Below are 23,207 nucleotides of genomic sequence, written 5' to 3'. Positions count from 1 at the left end.
TTCAAGTTGCGTTGCAGCCTTGACGGCCCAAGAATGTTTTGTAGTACTCTGCAAAAGAGGATATTCATACAAATCCCATGAGCGAAAAGTCATGCTTAAATATCGCCCACTATCCAAAGTTCGCAGCATGGATAATTTATTGACCTCATTTAATATGACATGAGACATTCGCCACTGTATTTTATGCAATTCAATTTCTGGCTCTAATTTCGAATCTCCTATAATGGAATTATTATCATTGCGAGCGCGTATTAAAATTAATTCATGGCGAGCGTTGACAACCACTCGTTTATAATCTTCACAGAAACCTAACAATATACTGAGGGGTACACAAAAATTAAAGAATCCTTCTGACGTAGTTGATGATTCACTCCATCCAGCATTTTGCAGCATCACAGCATTATCAGATGTTAGCGATATATAATTTTTAAGAGTGCTAGTTATTCCAACGTTTCTGTTACGATCAATTTCTACACCATTGAGTTCATAACGGATTTCATCGAACATAAATGCTACACAATTATTTCCTAGCGCAGCTGTTAACTTATCGTCAGGTTTTTTTTTTTTATTTTTCCCTCAATATAGAGAAAACTGTCACATGGCAACGTATACAAATCCTGTTATTGTATTGGTATCCGTATTTCATCACTATATCCAAACGTTGTGTTAGCATATGGGTTGTACGTATGAGTTTCAATTTTAACAATACTATTGTCAAAGATCGGCTTATCATCAATAATCAATATATCAGCCATTTTAGATGTTGCACACAATGAAACCCAATGATTTTAAAAATTCTACGTTTGATGTAGTAAGTTTTTTCTTCAATAATTGAACCCCTTTGGTGGAAGCTGCGTATTTAGTTTGTCTCACGTTCGATGTTTTATTCAAAACGAGCATCTCACACTAAAGTCGTCTCCGCACATGCAGTCTCACGGTAATTTCTTCGCCACGAAAATCAAGCAATCGTCCGTTCTGATCTACAATGCGAATCGTCAAATCAGTAACGCTTCGTACGACGACTGGAAGGTAAATGATCTGTGTTGGAGTTTCAGATATCTTATATCCAGGTGGAACCTTAGGTGAAAATTCATGTATTGTATGTACACGTTTTCCATTACTGTATGCACCCCCCGTTACACTGCATTCAATGCGAATAACATTTACATTGATAATTTGTATCGGTGCGTCCGATTCATGCCAACGTAACGGCTCGAGTATGCGATCTGATGAAAATCCTAACAACGATCCAATGTTGCATGGTTTGGTGAAATTTATTTGATAAGTACACTTAATCTCACTTTTCATCGTATTGTTATTAGCTTTAATCGTTAAAGGATAATCTTTTTCATCATTACCATATGAAATCGCGTTCTTTGCAACATCATTGATATGAAGCTCGTCGAGCGTACGTTTTAGATATTCGGCAATATCGCACAGTTCATACGAGCCGTCAGGAATGGTAATACTTTCTCCATCATTATCATCATCATCAGCATTATTAAAATAGAATGTATTATTTGATGAGTTTACATTAGGATTACGTTTCAAAATCAGCCAGCTTGAGTTCATATTCTCCATCGCTTAAATCTATAGCGGGAAAGTAGCTCACCGCGAGGATACTACTTTTGCCCGATAACGTAAGCGTCAGCGACATGTTTGATACTGAGTTTACAGCGCATAATGTTTGTTCTTAAATTGTGTATCAATCGTCTGTAGAAACTGTAGACACAATTGCCCACAGTTGTTTTGATTATATCGTTGATATGGTAAGCGATTATATTCAATTTGTGTTGCATCATTCCCCAGATATCGAGCAAGTTCTTGTGGCGGTCGAAGATTACCAAAACTATCAAAATACATAGCGCGATTTCCTCTTTTCGCATATGCCACCCAGTGGGTACCTAATCCTTCAACTTTATCTAAATTCACAATACCGCTCTCGTTTTGATGTATTCCCCCAATCGGTAAAGTGTCACGCATAAAAACGCCTCTAAAATATGGAATGCGCATGTGTTTCGCTAATTGTCGCAACTGTATATCGGTAGTAGCACCTTTGGGAAGTTTCAACGTCTCATCGGCGTTTTTTTTTCCTTTCTTATTTCCATTATTTTTCGAACTCCACCACCACGTTTGTATGGAGCGAGATAAACACCGCGACCTTCCATGGCGTAATTGTGACGTTTCATTTCTTCAAGTTGGCGTTGTGAGGCTTTTTTATCATTTACAGCTTTTGCGATTCCTGCGGCTCCACCAGCGAGCGAACCGATAGCACCCAGTAAGGGCAGAAGCGGTATAACGCCACCACGTTTTGCTATCGGAAGTGTTCGTTTCTTCACCGTTTTCTTCTTCAGCGTATTCTTCCTCGCTACACATAAGCCCATACCAAGTTTCGTTTTTGCTTTCATAGCTGCCCATACGGTCGTGGCTGCGGCCTTTTCACCAAAACTTGAATCTTCTGCGTTAATACGTTGCAGCGCTTTATTGGCAAGAATATTGTCAGCCACGTGGCGCTCTGCGAGATTGTTGCTACGTAAGTAGGCTATATCGTGATCGCGACAAGCCGCATCTAACGAATTAATTCCACGATCTCCTCTGGCAAATCGTTCGTTTAATCGAGTTCCTGGGCCACAAAACTGGTACCCTGGTATGTGCAATTCAAACGGAAGTGCGTTAATCGCTCTGTTTAACAAGCCTCGCCCATTTTTCTCAGACATTCAATACAGTTTTTTATTAATGGCGCAGGACCGTCAACATGCGTTTCATAACTCAATAAATTATAATGTTTTAAACATCGACGGTATTGTTGAACATCTAAATCAGCCTTTAAGTGTTCAGGAAGCTTATTCCACAAATAGTCAATATGTTGCGAAAATCGTTGTAATAAGAATATTTTTGGAATATGTTGTAGTTGTTCAGCGGTTAAATCACAGATATTACAATCGTCCGACAGCAACAAAAACATAGTGAATACTGAGCGTTTAATTTTTATGCACACAACTATAAATATATCAGCATGGATGATATTGATCTCATTTAGAAGGTAGAATGCGGTTCATACAGCAAGCGCCACCAATCAAGGTGGTGAATTTCGATGACAAGTTATTATCCGAGTGTGTGTTACATAGACATGGAAACATGTTACCGAGTTCTATTCGCGCTATCATTTGTGGTCCATCAAATTGCGGCAAAACTAATGTATTAATAAGTCTGTTGGAAAGTCCGCATGGTATACGATTTGAAAACGTTTATGTATACTCGAAATCGTTGCAACAACCAAAATATCAGTATTTGAAAAAGATATTGGCACCAATAGAAGAAATTAATTATTTCACATTTTCAAATAATATTGATGTTGTTCCACCGAGCGAAGCACTTCCGAATTCTATATTTATTTTTGATGACATAGCATGTGATAAGCAGGATGCGGTAAGAGAATACTTTGCAATGGGGCGACACGCGAACGTTGACAGTTTTTATCTTTGTCAAACGTATGCGAAAATACCGAAGCATCTTATACGTGACAATACGAATTTTTTAATTCTATTTAAACAAGATGTTACAAATATGAAACATATATATAATGATCATGTTAACACTGATATGTCATTCGAAGATTTTGATAAATTGTGTCGAATATGTTGGCAACAAAAGTATGGATTTGTGGTGATTGATAAGGACAGTGCTATTTCAAACGGTCGCTATAGAAAGGGATTTAACGACTTCGTGGTATCATAATGTAATCAGTCGTTGTCGATACACCGATTGATAACTGTCAAGCTCAATATGAATAACAACAGTGAACTTAAAAATCGAGAGATAATTGCGAAGAAAATTGCTCAAACGAGCGATTCGATTCGCAAAAAGTATCATGCCATGAAGACGGGAAAGATGGAAGAAGATATCGCGTTGGAGCGACATTTTAAACCCATCGTTGAGCCTCTTAAACAGATTGTGGAAAACACCGTTGGAAACAACGAAGTTGAATCAGCCATATCAAAGAACGACTCGTATTTTCTGGAAAAAAAAGATGTGTTAACACCAAAACAAAAACGATTAATTACGGCATCTCCAATATCATTACCTGAAGAAAAAGAAGAAAGTAGATCGACACCAAAACGGAATCGATTAATAAATACATCGCTGATATCTTTATTGGGAGAAGAAGATGAAAGTAGATTGACACCAAAACGAAAACGATCAAATGCAACGTCACCGATAACAGCATCGACTCCAATTAAATCAGCGTTAAAACGATCACACACCATACCGTCCACATTAAACGAGACGCCTAAGTTCGCGCAACAACGAAATTTTTCATCAAGGGAACGTTCACACTCACATTCCATTGAAGACGTTTTCGATACCGCAGACGAACCGTTGGTAACATCTATTCGACAAAAGTTGCGAACATCAGAAGGTTGGAAGACTCTTCAAACTCATTATGGACCGTTGGGACAAAAGTATCTAGGCGCTGTTTTGAGCGGAAAAAATCTATTAACATCGATAGCGTTTACGGAGTTTATTTCAACGACAATGGAACGATGATTGGCAACAAGCGTGTTGATTTAGATAAAAATGATAATATATTGATAGATGGTAAAAAGTATCCTGGAACAGTGGGACTTTACGAATTGATTTTTATGAGATTTCCCGATGAGAGCAGTTATACTGATACCGATAAAGAAAATTATAAAAGTATACTCATGGCAACGAATGCACATAAACGTGACTACAATTCTCAAAATCAAGTAAAGAGTAACAAAGGTCACAAATATAAGAATATAATCGCTCCTGTGCTGAGTAAAAAAATTGGACAAGGTATACCATACGCTGTAACATTAAACAATAATAAAATCGATTATGTTCATTGGGATGATCCAAACGAGCTCGTAGATCGTCTTCGATTGCTCGAAGCCTCACGCTATGCAGGTCATAACGCTCACGACAATGAGATTTTATCAATTATTGAGGAACTTCGCGAAGTGGGGCTTATTATAAATTGAAGTATGCATACACAATTTAATCATTTGATATCGAAATGCCGATTAACAAGTTTGGAACATTGCTTAAAGATGGTGGAGGAAGCAATACTAATCAACATTATCGATATAATGCGTTAGTTAGAAATTACGTGCGTGATAACGCTCTTTGTGTAACATCCACCGATTACGACGCGCGATCACACAAAATTAAGCATGTAGCTGAACCTTTGGACGATGATGATGCTGTCAACAAACAATATGTTCAACAAAATTTACAGATTTTAAAGAATGAAATTGTGGAACTTAATAATAATGTTCAACAGAATGTGCTGAATTTAAAAGATCAACTAAATGAACTGAATAAGAAAATGGAAATACTACAGAGTAGTCTACAGGTTGTGGTAAACACGCTTCGCAATAAATTTATTCGCGGTGAACAGAATTAAACAGCTGCCGTTGCCGTTTGCTGTTCCCGTTGCCGTTGCCGTTGCCGTTGCCGTTGCCGTTGCCGTTGCCGTTGCCGTTTTCTATTGTTAATACCGTTTGTTATCGTTTTCGGTGTTGCTATTGTTCATATTTATGAAAAAAAATTTTTTTAATAGTGCAGTAAATCTCATAGCTTTAAAAATGTCAAAGAAAATAAGCTCAGAAAAATTACAATTGGTAAACGAATTGCATACACCGGCGAGAAGAAATTTTTCTCGAAGGCGTGTCATAGTGCGTGGGTATGATGACTTGTGGCAAGCTGATGTAGTCGAGATGCGCCCATATACACGTGTCAACCATGGTTACCACTACATATTCACCGTTATCGATGTGTTATACAAGCATGCATGGGCTGTAACATTAAAGACAAAAAGCGGTATCGAAGTTGCAACAGCGATTGCAAAGATCTTTCGCAATAATAAAAGATGTCCGAATAATCTTCAAACTGATAAAGGAAAAGAATTTTACAACGCAAACGTACAAAAACTCTTAAAAAAACATAATATTAACCATTATTCTACATACACTGTAATGAAAGCGTCAGTTGTCGAACGATTTAATCGAACGCTTAAAAACGCTATGTGGAAAATGTTTACACTCAATGGAAATTATAAATGGCTTGATTCACTGCAGCAGCTTGTTTTGGATTATAATATGCGAAAACATCGAACTATTGGTATGCGACCTGTCGATGTTACCCCTGCAAACGCAGGCAAACTCTTGGCAACGGTCTACAGCCGCATAAAGATTGCTGCTCCAGCACGGTTTAAAACTGGTGATTCAGTACGTGTTAGCAAATTCAAAACAATATTTGAAAAAGGCTATACACCAAATTGGACTACGGAAGTATTTACAATCGTCAAAGTGCAAAAAACTAATCCTGTGACATACTTGTTGGAGGATTCTTGTGGAAAACCTATCGCTGGAGGATTCTATGAACAGGAATTGCTTCACGTAAATAATCCTGATGTATATCTTGTCGAAAAAGTGTTACGAAAACAAGGAAATAATGTTTATGTAAAGTGGCTGGGATTCAATAATTCACATAACTCATGGATATGCAAGAATAACGTTTTATAAGAATTTTATATAATTAAAAATTTTTTTATTAACAATATATAATGTATAATGTATAATGTATAATGTATAATGTATAATGTATAAAAAATTTTTTACAACGGTATTTTATAATGCCCCCATGGTAATGTTTCAATAGAATCCTGTATAATATATCGTTTATCATCATATGGACTTAAAGCAGTTTTTTCCTCACGTATAGTATACACTTCGTGCAGCTTAGATCTTATACATGTTTGCTGACGCGTCATTTCTATTTCCTCCTTCAAGCATCGTGTGTAATCATCAAACGTTATCTTCTTGGCGACAACATTACTTTTAACACCTTTAATCTTTTTGTATCTTTTTACCATCTACTCGTAATGCATACATTTTTGCTCGAAGTCCAATAAATTCAGTCATGATCGCTCCATTGTTTTCATCTTTCATCAAACCTGGTACTTTTTTATTGACTTGTGGAATACCATACACATTGTCACAAGCGTAATCACTTGTATCAAATCTATTAATATCACGTTTCATAATCTCATAAACATCTTCACACTCTATATGATATATAAGACTGTCTGTGTCAGTATACATAATTTTACATTTATTTTGATAAAGAGGTTGCATGTACTCATGATGAAATTCATATAAACATGTTTTAGATATGTCCAGAATGCACATTCCAACATAGATCGGTTTATTAAATTTCACTTCAAGTTTGCGCATTTCAATCGCTACCAGATTTTCGGCGAAAATGCTACGACTATGAAAATTCGGTTTCGAGATCAATGCCTCAGCACCAAATCTGCCCTCCCAATGTGTTACGAGCCTTACATCAACATGATTACGCACGTTCTCCATAGTTTTTCCAAATACTGCATTATTCATTAATTTATACAAGTTTTTTTCAAAATCATTTTTTGCAAGCGTTCTAAATTTGGTATTAAGTTCTATATAAACACGTAGCCATGGGGATTGTTTAAATTGTAATATGCGATGTATTTTTGTAAGATGCAGTCCATGATTAATACATTGCTGTAAATTGCGATAATGAATGATGTAACGCTTCTTATCATATAAGGTTGCGAGAAGCTTGTCCTGCCGCTTACCGGGTGGCTTATCGCGCGTTGGACAGAATGGTAGGTCGGCATGCGCATCGTGTAAACGTTGTGAATACTCTAAATCAACCTCGAAAATATAACCATTGGGTGAGTCTGGTGGCACACTCATCACATCGAAATTAGAAACATTGTCAACCCATTGAAAATCGGCATATGGTAGCGGTTGACACATCGCCCATCCATACAAATTATTAACATCAAAATACATTAAATATGTTGATGATTTTGATGAATCATATGACTGCATATATTTATTATTGGCACATGCATATCTGCTTGAGCATTGACTTAAACCACCGCGTATACCGCGTTCAATAAACATAACCATATCAATGTCAGTAAGAAGTTCAAATTTTACACCCGTGTGTTTTAACATCGCGTCCCACGTAAAACCTGGTAAGGTGTAATAATATGCGGGATCAAGTTTGTAACTCACTATACAGCTGTCTCTAAAGTTTTCAAATATGTCAGCTAATAACAAGACATCAGTTTTTAAATACAGATCACTGTATTCTCCGAGCGTTTGAATTGAGAATCGTTGCCAGATATCTATAGCGTGTGCATAATCATTTTCGGATACTGTATCATCAGCCAATGAGCTGTAAAATGATTCACGTGGAGGCAAACATACATCTTCCAATTTTTCAATACTATCAACATATTCATATGGAAAGACTCCTTTACGTGTTAATAAATCAAAATTTTCATTAGTTAGATTAGAAAATTCATATCGTGACACTCGCAATTTATCTTTACTTAGAAATGATGCTAACTTCTCAAGACTTGTATTTAGAAATTTAAATGAATCAATAAACCTTAATTTTATACAATTATTTCTATTATCAGTGGTGCTTTTAACATTTTTTGTAAATGATATATATTTCTCTTTCGTTATGGGAAGCAGTTCTATAGTTCCTTCATAGGCAGTTGCAATTTCTTTGATAATAAAATGTGCATCGTAACCCGATAAATTATGAAAAACTATGGGAATACAATTCGAATCCATATAATTTATATTACAATTTGAATGTGCTGGTCCTCTATATCGACCGGTTAAGTGACAGTGATCGCGGACTCGTATGTCATCTGATACAAATGGTTTTTCACATATGTGACAATGTGTAGCTTTGTTAAAATTTTCCAACTCGTCTCGTGTAAAATCAGCCATGGGTACATTAGCTGATAAAATTGTTTTTACATTATGCGCTAAATTTTTAAGTTCCTCGGCGAACCATGCAACACAGTTATTACCGCGATGAAACCGATACATTGATAGCGACTTATTGTATGAACAGCATACATAATACCCTATGCTAAAAACCTTATGATGTTGGTGTGCGCATGTAGATGTGGTGGAGTCAGCATTCGTTTTTTCTAGGGTACATTCCAAATCAGCATATACCACAAATGGAACTCGTTCCTTTCTAGTATAGTTGTCAAAACTTAACCATTTTTTTTCATCACATGGTAATATAATTGCACACTCATTAATTTTTCCACAATCTACGCTGTGTACCATTAATCTTTCACTTGAACTGAAGTAATGTAAGCATCTGGAATAAAGAGTATAAATGCATTAAAAAAAATTTTTATTGTATAAATGCATTAAAAAAAATTTTTATTGTATAAAAGAAAAAAACATTTTTTATTTACATTTTATACTTACCGATCGCAAAAATATTTTTTACTCTTTGTTTTACTAAGCTGTGAACTTATAAGACGTGATAAATTTTTTATCAATGAAAAATGTCCAACATCATTATCTCGCTGTGTGTACAACAAATGAATGTGTCTCTCTCGTACTTTATCTGTGAGTTGTATTGGCAGAATTTTTTTCTTCTCAATCGTATATATGTTGATGGAAATATTATTAAGATTTTCAAATTTTTTAACATGTTTCATAGTTATTGGAAACTCAATACCTTCAAGATTTAACACTGTCGCATAATGTGGATATGATATTATTCGATCCACATGTTTCTCGGCTGGGTATAGAGCGGCTACCACTGACCATGCGAAACATGCATTGTCAGCAGATTGTATATTTATCACAGCTCTTTTCATTTTAATTTCCTGTGGTAATATCACATGGCACCCAGCATGTAATGGATTGTGTTTATTTACATTTATCATCAAATTATGTATACGCGACAGTGCCCACCCGCTGTCACGTTCTTGAAATTCATCCAAGGATGCGAGAATAGGCTCGATAATGTGTGACTCGTACCACTCTTGTAGATCACTTGAACGAAAGAGTTCACAGTTTTTTGTGCACACACTTTTATTTGCAGTTTTATTGTTAGCCACAAATTCACCATTAAATACAACATTAATTTTTATATTGTTATGTTTATGCATAACATTTTGCACATGCTTTAATACAATGTCTTGCGCATCTTCCAGAAATTTGCGAGGCTCGATATAGTTTGAATTAATTACCACACCAGTTAATATGCGGCTTTCAAAAGCTGTGTCAATTTCACTCCATCGAAGTCCTTTATTTTTTGTATTATGTCCAGCACCCACATGAATGAAACGTTGTTTTGTTAAATCTCTTAAACTTTCGATACGTGCAATACATGCAACTAGTGATTGCTTCGCACCGATTGATAATCTTGCGCGTTTATTTCGCCCCTGGTCCTCCAATAATTTGATATATTCTTCACATTGCTGATTCCATGCATTGAATTCTTCTAAAGTCAATCGATCTGCTTGCGCTGTCAGCTGTTGCTCTCGTCGATCCATTTTTATTCTCGAGATTTCAATATGTTAAATGATAAAATGTGATGTATGCTCCACAGTTTTATATGCGGTATATGACAAACTGCTACGTTTACATTTTTAAGTAAGTTCAATGAATTCATAGCGATTATGTCAGCATTTTAAGTATTAACCTTCATAACAATGGAGAACAGATGAAACACTGGAAGCCGCCTGATAATTTTATATTTTTTCTAATGTTAGCAGTTTTGCACGTGCATATTGTGATAAGTGACATACATGTGGTGTCTACAAATTTTTGCTTAGTATTGTTGCACCTGGACGGTGCAAGGGGTCCGTCCTCCCGGATCTATGTATATCTCAGCGAGGGCCGCGAATAAAAGATAACTCTTGATTTTATTTAGATGTCTTTTTATTTCCCTTTGGTTAAGTTCTTCGGCTTCGGGCAGCGTTACCCCGTCGTAGTGATTAACAGAATGACCCGCGGACATCCGGTGGCCGCGGGTTTTATACGCGACTGTTACTAAGGCGGAAAAGCAACAGTTCGCGGATTCCGGGCGCATAGGACAGTGACCGTGTTTGGTCATTGCCTAGGCGAAAAGTGCAAGGCGTCGATCGGTCAGCGGATTCCGCGATCGGAAGATCCGATCGACGCTGGTTGTTAACCCGGCCAGCGCCTTTGCGTGCGTGGCCTTGCTGTTGCCAGGGTCGGGTTACAACATCCCTCCCCCCCTGGGGAGAAGAAAAGGGCCAGAGTTTTATTAGGGCCGTTTTCTTCTTATCGCTGTTTACAGAAGCCATTACATTAATCAGTTGCTTAGTCTACTTTTCTTGCTTTGCTTATTGCTTTAACTTATGCTTACACGGACGCGGTCGCCGTGGTTGGTTTCAACATGCGAGGAGGCGGAGGGGGTTTTTTATTCTTGTGATATTTTCTTATACCTAAGATTACAATTACCGCAATTATAGCTATCACGCTTACAGTGGTACTGGCGCTCGCGGTGTACACGATTATTTCGTGTGAGGTGATACCTCCGGGCTGACTCACGGTGTTGTCCAGCTCACTGAGCTCGCCGCTTAACTTATCTAACTCTACCGGGTTTCTTATAAGTGTCTCGCGTTGTATCTCTTTTACGTTCGTACCTTCCGGTAAAGCATTTGCGGGTGTAAGGCTTAAATTGTATAGAGGTAAGTGAGTAATTATGTCTGTCTCGTTAGAAGCTGCCCTTGTGCGTATCGTCATGTCGGTCGTGGTGATTTTGCATTCTCCGTACACGTTCAATTTTCCCGTCTGCTCAATCAGTAGTATTTTGCTCGGGTAGTTTTTGCATTGCATGTGTATCTCCTGTGTGTTTATGGTCGAAAATAACCAAGCCTGCGGCTCGCTTAGTGTCATCCAAAACGTGGCACGCGACGTGAGGTGTCGTATATCGCATTGCGTCGGTTGCTGCTCGGGTTGCGTGAGCGCCTGTATCTCACACGGGGCATTCGCCTTAACGCGATAAACCGGGTGATTCTGCATGCATATGTAGTTTTTGTTCCCACGCTTGCATTTCTTTAGCTCGTCCGCGGTTAATAAGATATAATTTGCGTTATCTCGGTCAAACGCGATTATTTCGTTGTTTACGTTTACCGCCTTAAATCTATTTTCCTTCTCTAGGACGGGTACTGGCGAGACTCTCATTACCTCATATGACTCATATTTGACGATGGGGAACTTTATAATAGTCACTATCGCGTTCTTTTTATAATATGCGCTAATGTCCGCGTATTTCTGTATGTCATTCCAGCTTTGTTCGTTTACCCTAAAAGGGAAGTGATTTCCCCCTTTTAAATGCCCCGAAGCTTCTCTTAATTCTATTATTAGTTTTTCTAAGGGTAGTATGCGTAGGTTTATAATGTCCGCTTTTGCGTGCGTTATCAAATCGGTGACGTCGTATACGTCGCTTATCATATTTTTAATTAATGCCTCTAATACTGACAAATAGTCTATCGCGTATAATCTGCGCGTCAGCTGGTCCAGCCTCCAGCTGATATTGCTCGTTGCGTTTGCTAAAATCTGTATGTGGTGTTCCACTTTATCTTCCATCAATTTTATGTGCCCTATGGTCGTGTTTAAAATTTTTATCTGCGTCTTGGCGACATGTTGTAGCGCTTCCTGCCGCGAGCGTATAATTTCAAGTTGTTTGGTTATTTGCTCTTCGTCATCCGCGTCCATTAATCCGAACAACGATTTTCCTACTTTCCCTACAATATCTATTAATCCTCTTTTTTGTACTGGCACTCCGTATATAATTCGTAGTCGGTTCAACGCGACCGTTAGCTTATCGTTTTCTGCTGCTGCTGTATATAGTATCTCCTTACACTTTGCGCCTATCTGGTCTTCCTTTGCTTTGTAGAAATTTTCGCATAATTCTTCTGCTTTAGTGACGTAGCTTTGTAAATTTTTGTATCGTGCTTCGGTGGCTTCTGTGTCGGTGATTATTACGAATTTCCACACGGATTCGGTTATCTGAAGTTGTCCCTGGCCCTCGAAGTATAGCCCGGGTTCGTTCTCGAATTTGGTGATTTTGTACGGCGGTGACTGTTCACCCCTCGTACCGCCGTTTGAACCGTGTGTTGCAGCGAGAATAATTCTGAAAGGTAAATTATCTTTCAGTCTTATTATAACGCGACGCCGCGTTGGCTTTTTTTTTTTTTTTTTTGTTTTGAGTGCGCGAAGTGTCCCCACGTGTCTGAAGTTTCGTTTGTGCCGGCGAAAAGGACTCTATCGCTGAGGTGAGTGCATATATTCTATTTCATTCGTGTAATATTACGGTGTCGCCTTAATCTATCCCATGAATTTTTTTATGCTTGTCCCGTCAGTCTGCTCCCTGTTGTCGACGGGTACAAGTCAATCTTCTTAAGTGCCCTTTTATTTTTTCCGAGTTAAACGAAAGTAAGAATACCGTGTTTTTGTTTCCGGGAAAAAAAAAATTTTTTTTTTTGTATTTCTTTTTCGCCTTACATTTATTTTCCTTATGATTACTTAAGTGTATTTATATCTACGGGGTGTTCATTTGTGATTTCTTCGTTTCCAGTGGATTTTCCAAGAGAGCCGACCTTGGCATCGGGGGAGCGGTGCTACCGGTGCCACGCGCCCGGTTATATAGTGTTGTGCCAGGACCACCTCCTGGACCGGGCGCGGTACCTTGTCTGCGTGAGGTGCAGCCAATTCTTCGAGCCGAGGATATGCGAGGCCTGCTGCCCCCCACGGACGCCGTCGCCGCCTCCCCCGCCGCGGGATGATTTCCGCCTCATTTCTGTTTGGGAGCGTCGCTACGACGTGGACCTCCGGGTCCGGGTGTCGTCGGCTGGCCGGGTCGTCTGGCCTCTCAGCAACCGTGAGTAGTGTTCACGTATTTTTCTATGCTTTGTCCGTCCTTTGGCTTGAACCCAGCCTCTTTGAGTTCTGAGGCTGGTGTCGATTGCCTCTGCCACTGGTCCCCCTGCTGTTTATTCCTTATCCCTATTGCTTATTTACTCCTGTCCGCCTCGCTGCGCGTGATCTCTCTTCGTTTTTATTAGTGATCTATAAAGGCTTTTAGTCGGTTCGCGTGTACTCGCGTTGTTTTTCGGCCCTTTCTTATTGTATAATTAACGTCGCCGTTCCGTTCTATTATTATATACGGTCCTATCCATTTAGCATCTAATTTTTTCGATCGCCCCCTTCGTACCGTTTCGTCGTGCAGTAACACGTGGTCACCTACCTTGAATGCGCGCGGATTTATTTTCTGATCGAACGTAATTTTTGTTTTTTCCTTTTTTAGTTTGGCATTTTCTCTGGCTATCCGGTTAGCCGCGCGCAATCGCTCGCGTAATTCTTGCGCGTAATTTTCGTAAGAGTACGTTGGTTTGGGCACCGTGGTCAGTGCTGTAGGTAGCATTGCCTGGTGCCCGTACACAAGTTCGAATGGGGTGAATCCCGTGGATGTGTGGGGCGTGGTGTTATAAGTGAACATCGCATAGGGTAGCCACTCATCCCAGTCGGTTTGTTCTTCATTCAGATAATGTCGCAGGTATTCCGCTAGGGTTCTATGCGATCTCTCTAGCGCTCCGTTCGTTTCAGGGTGGTATGCGGTGGTTTGAATCTTGTTTATTTTCAATAGTTTACAGGTTTGTTTAAAGATTTCGCTTAGGAAGTTGGTCCCTTGGTCCGTGAGAATATTCTCAGGTATGCCGTGCTCGAGGATTATCTTTGTCGCGAACGCCTTGGCCACGGTAGCCGCTTCTTGGTTCGGTAACGCGATAGCCTTGCTGAACTTAATTAGGAGATCTTGAAATGTCAGCACGTATTTATTTCCGGCGGTCGTTATCGGTAGCGGTCCCACGATGTCCAGGGCGCATTTCTCAAAGGGTTTCCCTGGCGTGTCCGTTAATATCAGCGGCATTTTCGTTTTTCGGCTTAATTTGTTCTTTTGACAATTTACGCATTTCTGGATGTACTTTTCGATATCTTTATTCATTCCGGGCCAATTATGACGTAATTTGATCCTATTTATTGTGCGATTTACTCCCTGGTGTCCTCCTAAGGGGGAGTCGTGATATTCTTTGAGTATTTTTATTTTCTCTTCTTCGCTGTATTTCTGTTCTTCGCCGGTCTCGTTTGTGCTGACTCCGATAAACTTTTCTGGCGGGTTTCTGCTGAGCGCGTCCGCGTTTGTATTCTGCTTGCCTGACTTATGCACGATGTCATATGTGTACTCTTCTAATTTTAGTCTCCACCTGATTAATCGTGATCCCGGATCGTTAACGTTAAATAGCCACACGAGTGGTTTATGATCCGTGATTAATGTAAAACGCGTGCCATAAATGTACGGGCGAAAATGTTTTACCGCCCAGACTATTGCTAGTAGCTCTTTTTCCGTTGTACTGTAGTTTTTCTCCGCTTTATTTAGTATTCTGCTAGCGTATGCGATAGGGCGGTCTTCTCCTATTTCCCCTTGCGACAGAATAGCCCCGATCGCGTAGTCCGAGGCGTCGGTGGTAATCAGAAAAATTTTTTCGAAATTCGGATAGCTTAGCACAGGGGCGGTAGTCAGTTTTTCTTTCAGTATCTCGAAAGCTTGTTGTTGCTTCATTTCCCATTTGAAAACGCTGTCTTTTCACGTAAGCGCGGTTAAAGGTTTTGCGGTTTTTGAAAAATTTTCGATGAATTTGCGATAATATCCCGCTAGCCCTATAAATGATTGTACGTCGCGTACTCGTTTTGGCGTCGGGAATTGTTGTATTGCAGTTAGTTTAGATGGGTCGGGTCGTATTCCTCCCTCCGTTATTATATGTCCTAAGTATAAAACTTCCTTCCTGAGGAACTTGCACTTCTCAGGTTGAAGTTTCAGATTATGTTGGCGCAATCTTTTTAATACCTCCACGAGTTGCTTGTTGTGTTCGTCTAACGAGGCTCCGTAAATTACGATATCATCGAGGTACACTAGACATTTTATTCCCTGGAGGCCCGATAGTACCGAGTTCATGAGTCGTTGGAAAGTAGCTGGCGCATTTTTCAACCCGAACGGCATTCGATTGAATTCGTAATGCCCCAGCGCCGTTGAGAACGCGGTTTTCTTTTTGTGCTCCTCGTGCATAGGAATTTGATGGTATCCTGACGCGAGGTCTAATGTTGTAAAATATTTCGCATTTCCCAGTTGGTCTAGGATATCCGTAATGTTCGGTATAGGGAACGAATCTCCCACTGTGGCGTCGTTTAGCTTCCGGAAATCGACAACTATCCGGAGTTTCGGGTTACCTGACGCGTCGGCTCGCTTCGGTACCACGAGTATGGGCGCATTCCACTGGCTCGTGCTTTCGCGAATAATTCCTTCGTTCATCATTTTATCTATCTGTCGATTTACTTCTTCTTTATGGCGCTCCGGCAACCGGTAGGGTCGGCAGTTTATGGGCTTTATTCCCGCGTCGTTATTTATTTCGTGCGCTACCGCGGAAGTGTGAGAGAGAGTATCGCCAGCGAGGTAGAATGTGTCGCAAAAGTTTGCACAGATTTGCCGCAGCTTGTCGTCCTCTTCCTTGTTTAAATGTGATGTCCGCAGCTGTTCGTTTAATGCTTTTATCCGTGTCTGTACCTTGCCGTCGCTTGGCGCGTCGCGTAACGCGAGTACCGGTGCCGAGTCAGCAAATTCCGTGCGGTGAACGACCAGTCGTGGCGTCGGAAAAACTATAGGTTTTTTGGTCGTATTAATTACGCTGATAGGGCACGCGTTGTCTATCGGTTCGACTAGGCAATTCCCGATCAAGATCCCGGGTGCGGGCTCGTGTGCGTAAATTATACCTACCCGGTTTTCGTTTGTAATCGCACGCACGATGGTCTCACTGCGCGGCGGTAACATGATGCGAGCGTACGGATGGAGCGGGAATGTAACGCGGTTTATACTTAAGCGGCCGTTCTCTACGTCATACACGGTCCGCTGAGTCTTTAAAAAGTCCATGCCGAGAATTCCCTCGTAATCGATGGGGAAATCGTCCGGCACGACGTGCATGTCGTGGTGCACGAAGGTAGTTTTGAGGCGGATCGTGGCGTTACATTTTCCGAGGGTTTTCGCTTTATGCCCCGTTACTCCTGTTAAAGCGGTCGAGCCGGAGAAAATGGGGGTGGTACCTTTTAATTTTCCCACCTTTATAAGTGTAACCGCGGCGCCTGAGTCGACGAGGAAAGTAGCCTTTCCGTTCTTTGCTTGAAGGATCGGTAGAGTGACGAGATCGAGCTGTCGGCTCCGCGTATCTTCTGCCAGATGCGCTATTTGGTAATCTCTCGCGAGTCGGGTCTCCTGTTGGCGCGGCGGGACAGCGGTTCCGGGGCCGCTCCCTATCATATCCGTATTTGTTTCTCTCTCTTGGCAATGCGCGGTGTTAACTGCAGGGGCCCTCCTTGGCGGGGGGTGCGGTCGGGAGTCGCGTCTAATGTTTTCACGGGGTCCCGTCTCGCGTTTCAGGCGTCGGCATTCCTCGCGCGTGTGCCCGGGTATGTTGCAATAGGAGCAATGTTTCGTTGTGGTATGCACGCGCGGCGGGTGATCGGCTCGCGGTAACGGGAAACGTTGCGCGTAACGGCTCGAGCGACACGCGAATCCCGCGTGTCCTTGCTTCCCGCATTTTTGACAGGCTGGCGGGGGGCGTCGCGGCGGCGGGTCGCGGTCCAGGAAGGATCGCGTCGGTATACCGCGTTGTCTCTCCTCCATGGCCGCCCCCGCGATGGCCTGTTGTAGGGTAGTATAATTCCGTGAACGGACGATCATTTGAGTATACGGAAGGAGTCCGGCCTGGTAATTTTGTAGCACTTGTTCCTACACGGAATTCCAAATGCCGCGTTTCTCGTCATCTGAATATTTCGGATTTTCGCTTAAGGCGTCGTATAGTTCGGTTGCGAGGGAGTCGGCTCGGAACCCAAAAGCTTGCGCGCTTTCCCCATGTCGTTGCCGCAGATTATTGAAGTCAATTTGCAAGTACGAGGTGCCCCGTCGTTGCACGTATGCTTCTTCTATTTCGCTTAGGAATTGTGAGAATCCGACGACTTTCCTAGTCTCGAAACGCGACAGCGCGCGTCCAGTCAGTTTCGTGTAAAGTATCGCGGCTAATAATTCACTTTCGTCCGCCGGGTCTATTTTCCTCGCGACGTATTCGCATGCTTTAATAAATTTTTTGGCGTGTGTCTCGTTTCCGTCGAAGGAAGGGATCGTTTCGAGGGCATGCTTCATCGACAGGTATTGCCGGGGGTTGTCTAGAGAGAACCGTACGTCATCGCGGTCCTGAGTCAGAGGTTCTCGTCGTGCGGCTGCCGGCTCCGATGTCCGTGTGGAGTGGAGCGGTTCTCGCAGCGTACTTATCTCGACTTCTACCCGATCTAGGCGTCTGTTTATCTCTTGTATGGCATCCAAGATCGTACTTAAAGTATCGCTATGGGGTACCGGTGAGCGCCTCCGCGAAATCGGAGAAGGGGGTTCGGGCCTGGGCCGCTTTATTACCGTGTCGGCGGTTGTCACAGGGGTGCCGCCGGCGGTTTCCTCCCTTGACTCACTCGTTCCGTCGCGATCGCCTTGGTCTGTTACCATGAAAATTTGCTCGCCGAGGTTCGTTTCAACCGGCTGATTTTCATAGAGCCTTGAGGAGGTCCCTTGATTATCGCGGGTAGAGTTTCGGCCGCGTCGTCGCATTTCCAACTCGTCTACTATTTCCGCGGGATCAAATATGCTACTGTCGTATGAGGTAAGAGAGAATTCGCCGCGTTGCGATACGTTGCTGATATCGCTACCCGTTTCTTCTAATAGCCTCTTCCGGTCGCTTTTTTGCGTTTCGTCGGTAGGTTGTGCTAAATTTAAGTCGGTTTCGTCGCACGGTTCGGTTTCTTCGCGCGGATCAAATTCGGCTGAGCTTTCGCTATCGCTCTCTGTATTTAATGCCCGACGCACGTTATCGCGGATTTCGCGTAGGGCGGCGGCTGCAATGCCTATGGGGTTCTCAGGGGGTGGTCGCCGTGCCCGGTGGCCTGATTCGCTATGTAGCCAAGATTCGTTGGCTATTTGGGTTCGCAAAACGGAATCTTCGTCCGACATCGACTAGTCGGGTTAAGATTTACAATAAAATTATATTTCGGACTTACACTAACGCAAGGTGTCGCATGGCGCAGTCTCTGCTTCCGGGTTTGCTCGTTGCCTTTCCCTTCCGGTCCTTGTCCACGGCCGTCCGTTCCTTTGCGTGGCTGCGACCGGGCTGCTGCTACCTCGGCTTATCTCCCAGCTGTTTGGCTTCTCCGGTGTCGAGCGCGTGCGATATCGGCAGAACCGCTGCTTGTGCTGTCCTAGTCCTCTTCTTCTGTGTAGGATGAGTCCGACTTCTTACTTTTGTTTTATGTTTCAGAGATCTTCTATATGGCCCGTCGGGAATAGCTGGACGTCGCCGAAGCGGTGCCTCTCCGGGGGGCGGATCCCACCGTTGCCACCAAATTGTTGCACCCGGACGGTGCAAGGGGTCCGTCCTCCCGGAACTTCTTGTATTCCACGAGGGGCGCGAATAAATGATACACTTTCTTTTTACTCTGAAGACTTTTTATTTCCCTTATGTTATGTTCCTTGGCTTCGGGCAGCGTTACCCCGTCGATTCGATTATCAGAATGACCCGCGGACATTCGGTGGCCGCGGGTTTTATACGCGACTGTTGCCAAGGCGGAAACGCAACAGTCCGCGGATTCCGGGCGCGTAGGACAGTGACCGCGTTCGGTCATTGCCTAGGCGAAAAGTGCAAGGCGTCGATCGGTCAGCGGATTCCGCGATCGGGTGATCCGATCGACGCTGGTTGTTAACCCGGCCTTCGCGTGCGTGGCCTTGCTGTTGCCAGGGTCGGGTTACAACACTGTATAGAATTCCAAATGCCGCGTTTCTCGTCATCTGAATATTTCGGATTTTCTCTTAAGGCGTCGTATAGTTCAGTCGCGAGGGAGTCTGCTCGGATTCCAAAAGCTTGCGCGCTTTCCCCATGTCGTTGTCGCAGATTATTAAAGTCAATTTGTAGGTATGAGGTGCCCCGTCGTTGCACGTATGCTTCCTCTATTTCGCTTAAGAATTGTGAGAATCCGACGACTTTCCTAGTCTCGAAACGCGACAGCGCGCGTCCCGTCAATTTTGTGTACAGTATTTTCCGCGCGACGTATTCACAGGCTTTAATAAATTTTTTGGCGTGCGTCTCGTTTCCGTCGAAGGAAGGAATCGTTTCGAGGGCATGCTTCATCGACAGGTATTGCCGGGGGTTGTCCAAAGAGAATCGTACGTCATCGCGGTCTTGAGTTAGCGGTTCCCGTCGTGCGGCTACCGGCTCCGATGTCCGTGTGGAGTAAAGCGGTTCTCGCAACGTGCTTAGCTCGATTTCTACCCAATCTAGGCGCCTGTTTATTTCTTGTATGGCGTCCAAAATCGTACTTAAAGTATCGCTATGGGGTGCCGGTGAGCGCCTCCGTGTGATCGGAGAAGAGGGTTTGGGTCTGGGCCGCTTTATTACGGTGTCGGCGGTTGTTACAGGGGTGCCGCCGGCGGCCTCCTCCCTTGATTCACTCGTTCCGTCGCGATCGCCATGGTCTGTTACCATGAAGATTTGCTCGCCGAGGTTCGTTTCAACTGGTTGATTTTCGTAGGGCCTTGAGGAGGTCCCTTGATTATCGCGGGTAGAGTTTCGGCCGCGTCGTCGCATTTCTAACTCGTCTACTATTTCCGCGGGATCAAATATACTACTGTCGTATGAGGTAAGAGAGAATTCGCCGCGTTGCAATACGTTGCTTATATCGCTACCTGTTTCTTCTAATAGCCTCTTCCGGTCGCTTTTTTGCGTTTCGTCGGTAGGTCGTGCTAAATTTAAGTCGGTTTCGTCGCACGGTTCGGTTTCTTCGCGCGGATCAAGTTCGGCTGAGCTTTCGCTATCGCTCTCTGTATTTAATGCCCGACGCACGTTATCGCGGATTTCGCGTAGGGCGGCGGCTGCAATGCCTATGGGGTTCTCAGGGGGTGGTCGCCGTGCCCTGTGGCCTGATTTGCTATGTAGCCAAGATTCGTTGGCTATTTGGGCTCGCAAACCGGAGTCTTCGTCCGACATCGACTAGTCGGGTTAAGATTGACAATAAAGTTATATTTCGGACTTACACTAACGCAAGGTGCCGCATGGCGCTGTCTCTGCTTCCGGGTTTTCTCGTTGCCTTTTCCTTCCGGTCCTTGTCCACGGCTGTCCGTTCCTTCGAGTGGCTGCGGCCGGGCTGCTGCTACCTTGGCTTATCTCCCAGCTGTTCGGCCTCTCCGATGTCGAGCGCGTGCGATATCGGCAGAACCGCTGCTTGTGCTGTCCTAGTCTTCTTCTTCTGTTTAGGATGAGTCCGACGTCTCACTTTTGTTTTTGTTTCAGAGATCTTTTATATGGCCCGCCGAGAGTAGCGGGACGTCGCCGGAGCGGTGCCTCGCCGGGGGGCGGATCCCACCGTTGCCACCAGAATGTTGCACCTGGACGGTGCAAGGGGTCCGTCCTCCCGGATCTATGTATATCTCAGCGAGGGCCGCGAATAAAAGATAACTCTTAATTTTATTTAGATGTTTTTTTATTTCCCTTTGGTTAAGTTCTTCGGCTTCGGGCAGCGTTACCCCGTCGTAGTGATTAACAGAATGACCCGCGGACATCCGATGGCCGCGGGTTTTATACGCGACTGTTACTAAGGCGGAAAAGCAACAGTTCGCGGATTCCGGGCGCATAGGACAGTGACCGTGTTCGTTCATTGCCTAGGCGAAAAGTGCAAGGCGTCGATCGGTCAGCGGATTCCGCGATCGGAAGATCCGATCGACGCTGGTTGTTAACCCGGCCAGCGCCTTCGCGTGCGTGGCCTTGCTGTTGCCAGGGTCGGGTTACAACAGTATTTTTTTTTCAGCACATGTGTATAGCTGCGCCTACAAATTTGCGCTTCTGATGCAATCTTCATAACATTATTACCTATATAAAATCATTGTTTTTTTCATTTAAAACTAAACGCTTGTAATCCACACCATTGCCTGAGATAACTGGCACGTGTGACGTTTACAAATCTTGCAAATCTTGCATTTCCAATGCAGTGCGATGCAGTAGCACGTGTGGTGTCCGCAAATCTTGCAATCTTTATATGATATTATTTTTATTACATTTTAATAGCGGCGCCTACAAATTGGCGCTTCTGATGCAATCTTCATAACATTATCGCTTATATAAAATCACTGTTTTTTTTCATTTAAGACTAAACGCTTGTAATCCACACCATTGCCTGAGATAACTGGCACGTGCGGCGTCTGCAAATCTTGCATTTCCAATGCATTGCAGTAGCACGTGTGGTGCGCGCAAATCTTGCATTTCTGATGCAATCTTTATGATATCATTTTTTATTTTAAGACTAATGATTGTGATCCCCACTATTACCTACAAATGTGATCTATATAAATACCATCGGGTGACAGTTCACTAAATTTATATTTTGTGTTAAGAGAATATGGCTGATTTAAATGCTGTAAATGACAATGGAGAATTAATGGATTTATCTGATGAGGACGATATTGGATTGCCCAACGATAGTGATTATATGAGTGATCAAAGTGAAGATCTTGAAGATTGTATTTCTCGAAAAATAGATTCACCACAACTTTTCGCGCTTAATGGACGTACTAAACATTGTATGTTGTCTTTTTATTATTGCACACCTAGTGAAGCTATTGCAGTATGTGCACCATGTATGATTAATTTAGCTGATGTGGGTGGGCCAATGATTGCCATTCGCAAACATGAAATTGATACTCAAAACGCATTATGCGGTAGATCATGTGGTAATTGTGGACTTCCAATGTATATGATAATTCCATGCAACATGTGTCCTGTGTGTGTGGCCTAGGAATAAAACTTACACAATTTGAAGATTTAATCCCCCCACTTAATTGATGCATTTCTTATTAGTGGTGGGGATATATATATAAAAAAATCTCGGAACAATTATATCACATTAAATGTAACACGCACATCAAACTGATCTGTTATTACCGTTCTTAATGTGATGGATTTTTACGTGCCAACTAATACAAATATGGAATTTAATGTGCCAGCTAATACATCATATGCGAGTAATATGAATTATTACACGCCAGCTAATGCATCTAGCACATTGTGTGTGAATAATGAGTGAGTATTAATTTTTCTAACTAAAAAATTTTTTTAATAAAAACTTTATATGGTCATTTTTTTGTTTTTACACTAGCTCATCTAAAGAACATGCAATCCGTATTCTATGTAAGCG

At 42.5% G+C, this 23,207-nt stretch overlaps 1 protein-coding gene and 1 pseudogene across 1 annotated transcript; both read right to left on the bottom strand.

Moving 5' to 3' along the window:
* Positions 1 to 6,626: 6,626 nt before the first annotated feature.
* LOC139109282 (uncharacterized) lies at positions 6,627 to 8,240 on the bottom strand (annotated as a pseudogene).
* On the bottom strand, positions 8,093 to 10,540 carry LOC139109434 (uncharacterized). Its single transcript, XM_070668486.1, has 3 exons — positions 9,324 to 10,540; positions 8,238 to 9,210; positions 8,093 to 8,128 (listed from the first exon to the last, which is right to left on the bottom strand). Exons 1-3 carry the CDS (start codon positions 10,400 to 10,402, stop codon positions 8,093 to 8,095), a joined length of 2,088 nt encoding a protein of 695 aa, XP_070524587.1. The 5' UTR covers positions 10,403 to 10,540.
* Between the last annotated feature and the right edge of the window lie 12,667 nt (positions 10,541 to 23,207).

The sequence above is a fragment of the Cardiocondyla obscurior genome, linkage group LG17, assembly GCF_019399895.1.
Source record: "Cardiocondyla obscurior isolate alpha-2009 linkage group LG17, Cobs3.1, whole genome shotgun sequence".
NCBI classification, from domain to species: Eukaryota; Metazoa; Arthropoda; class Insecta; order Hymenoptera; family Formicidae; genus Cardiocondyla; species Cardiocondyla obscurior.
This window is presented reverse-complemented; position numbering and strand designations above follow the sequence as displayed.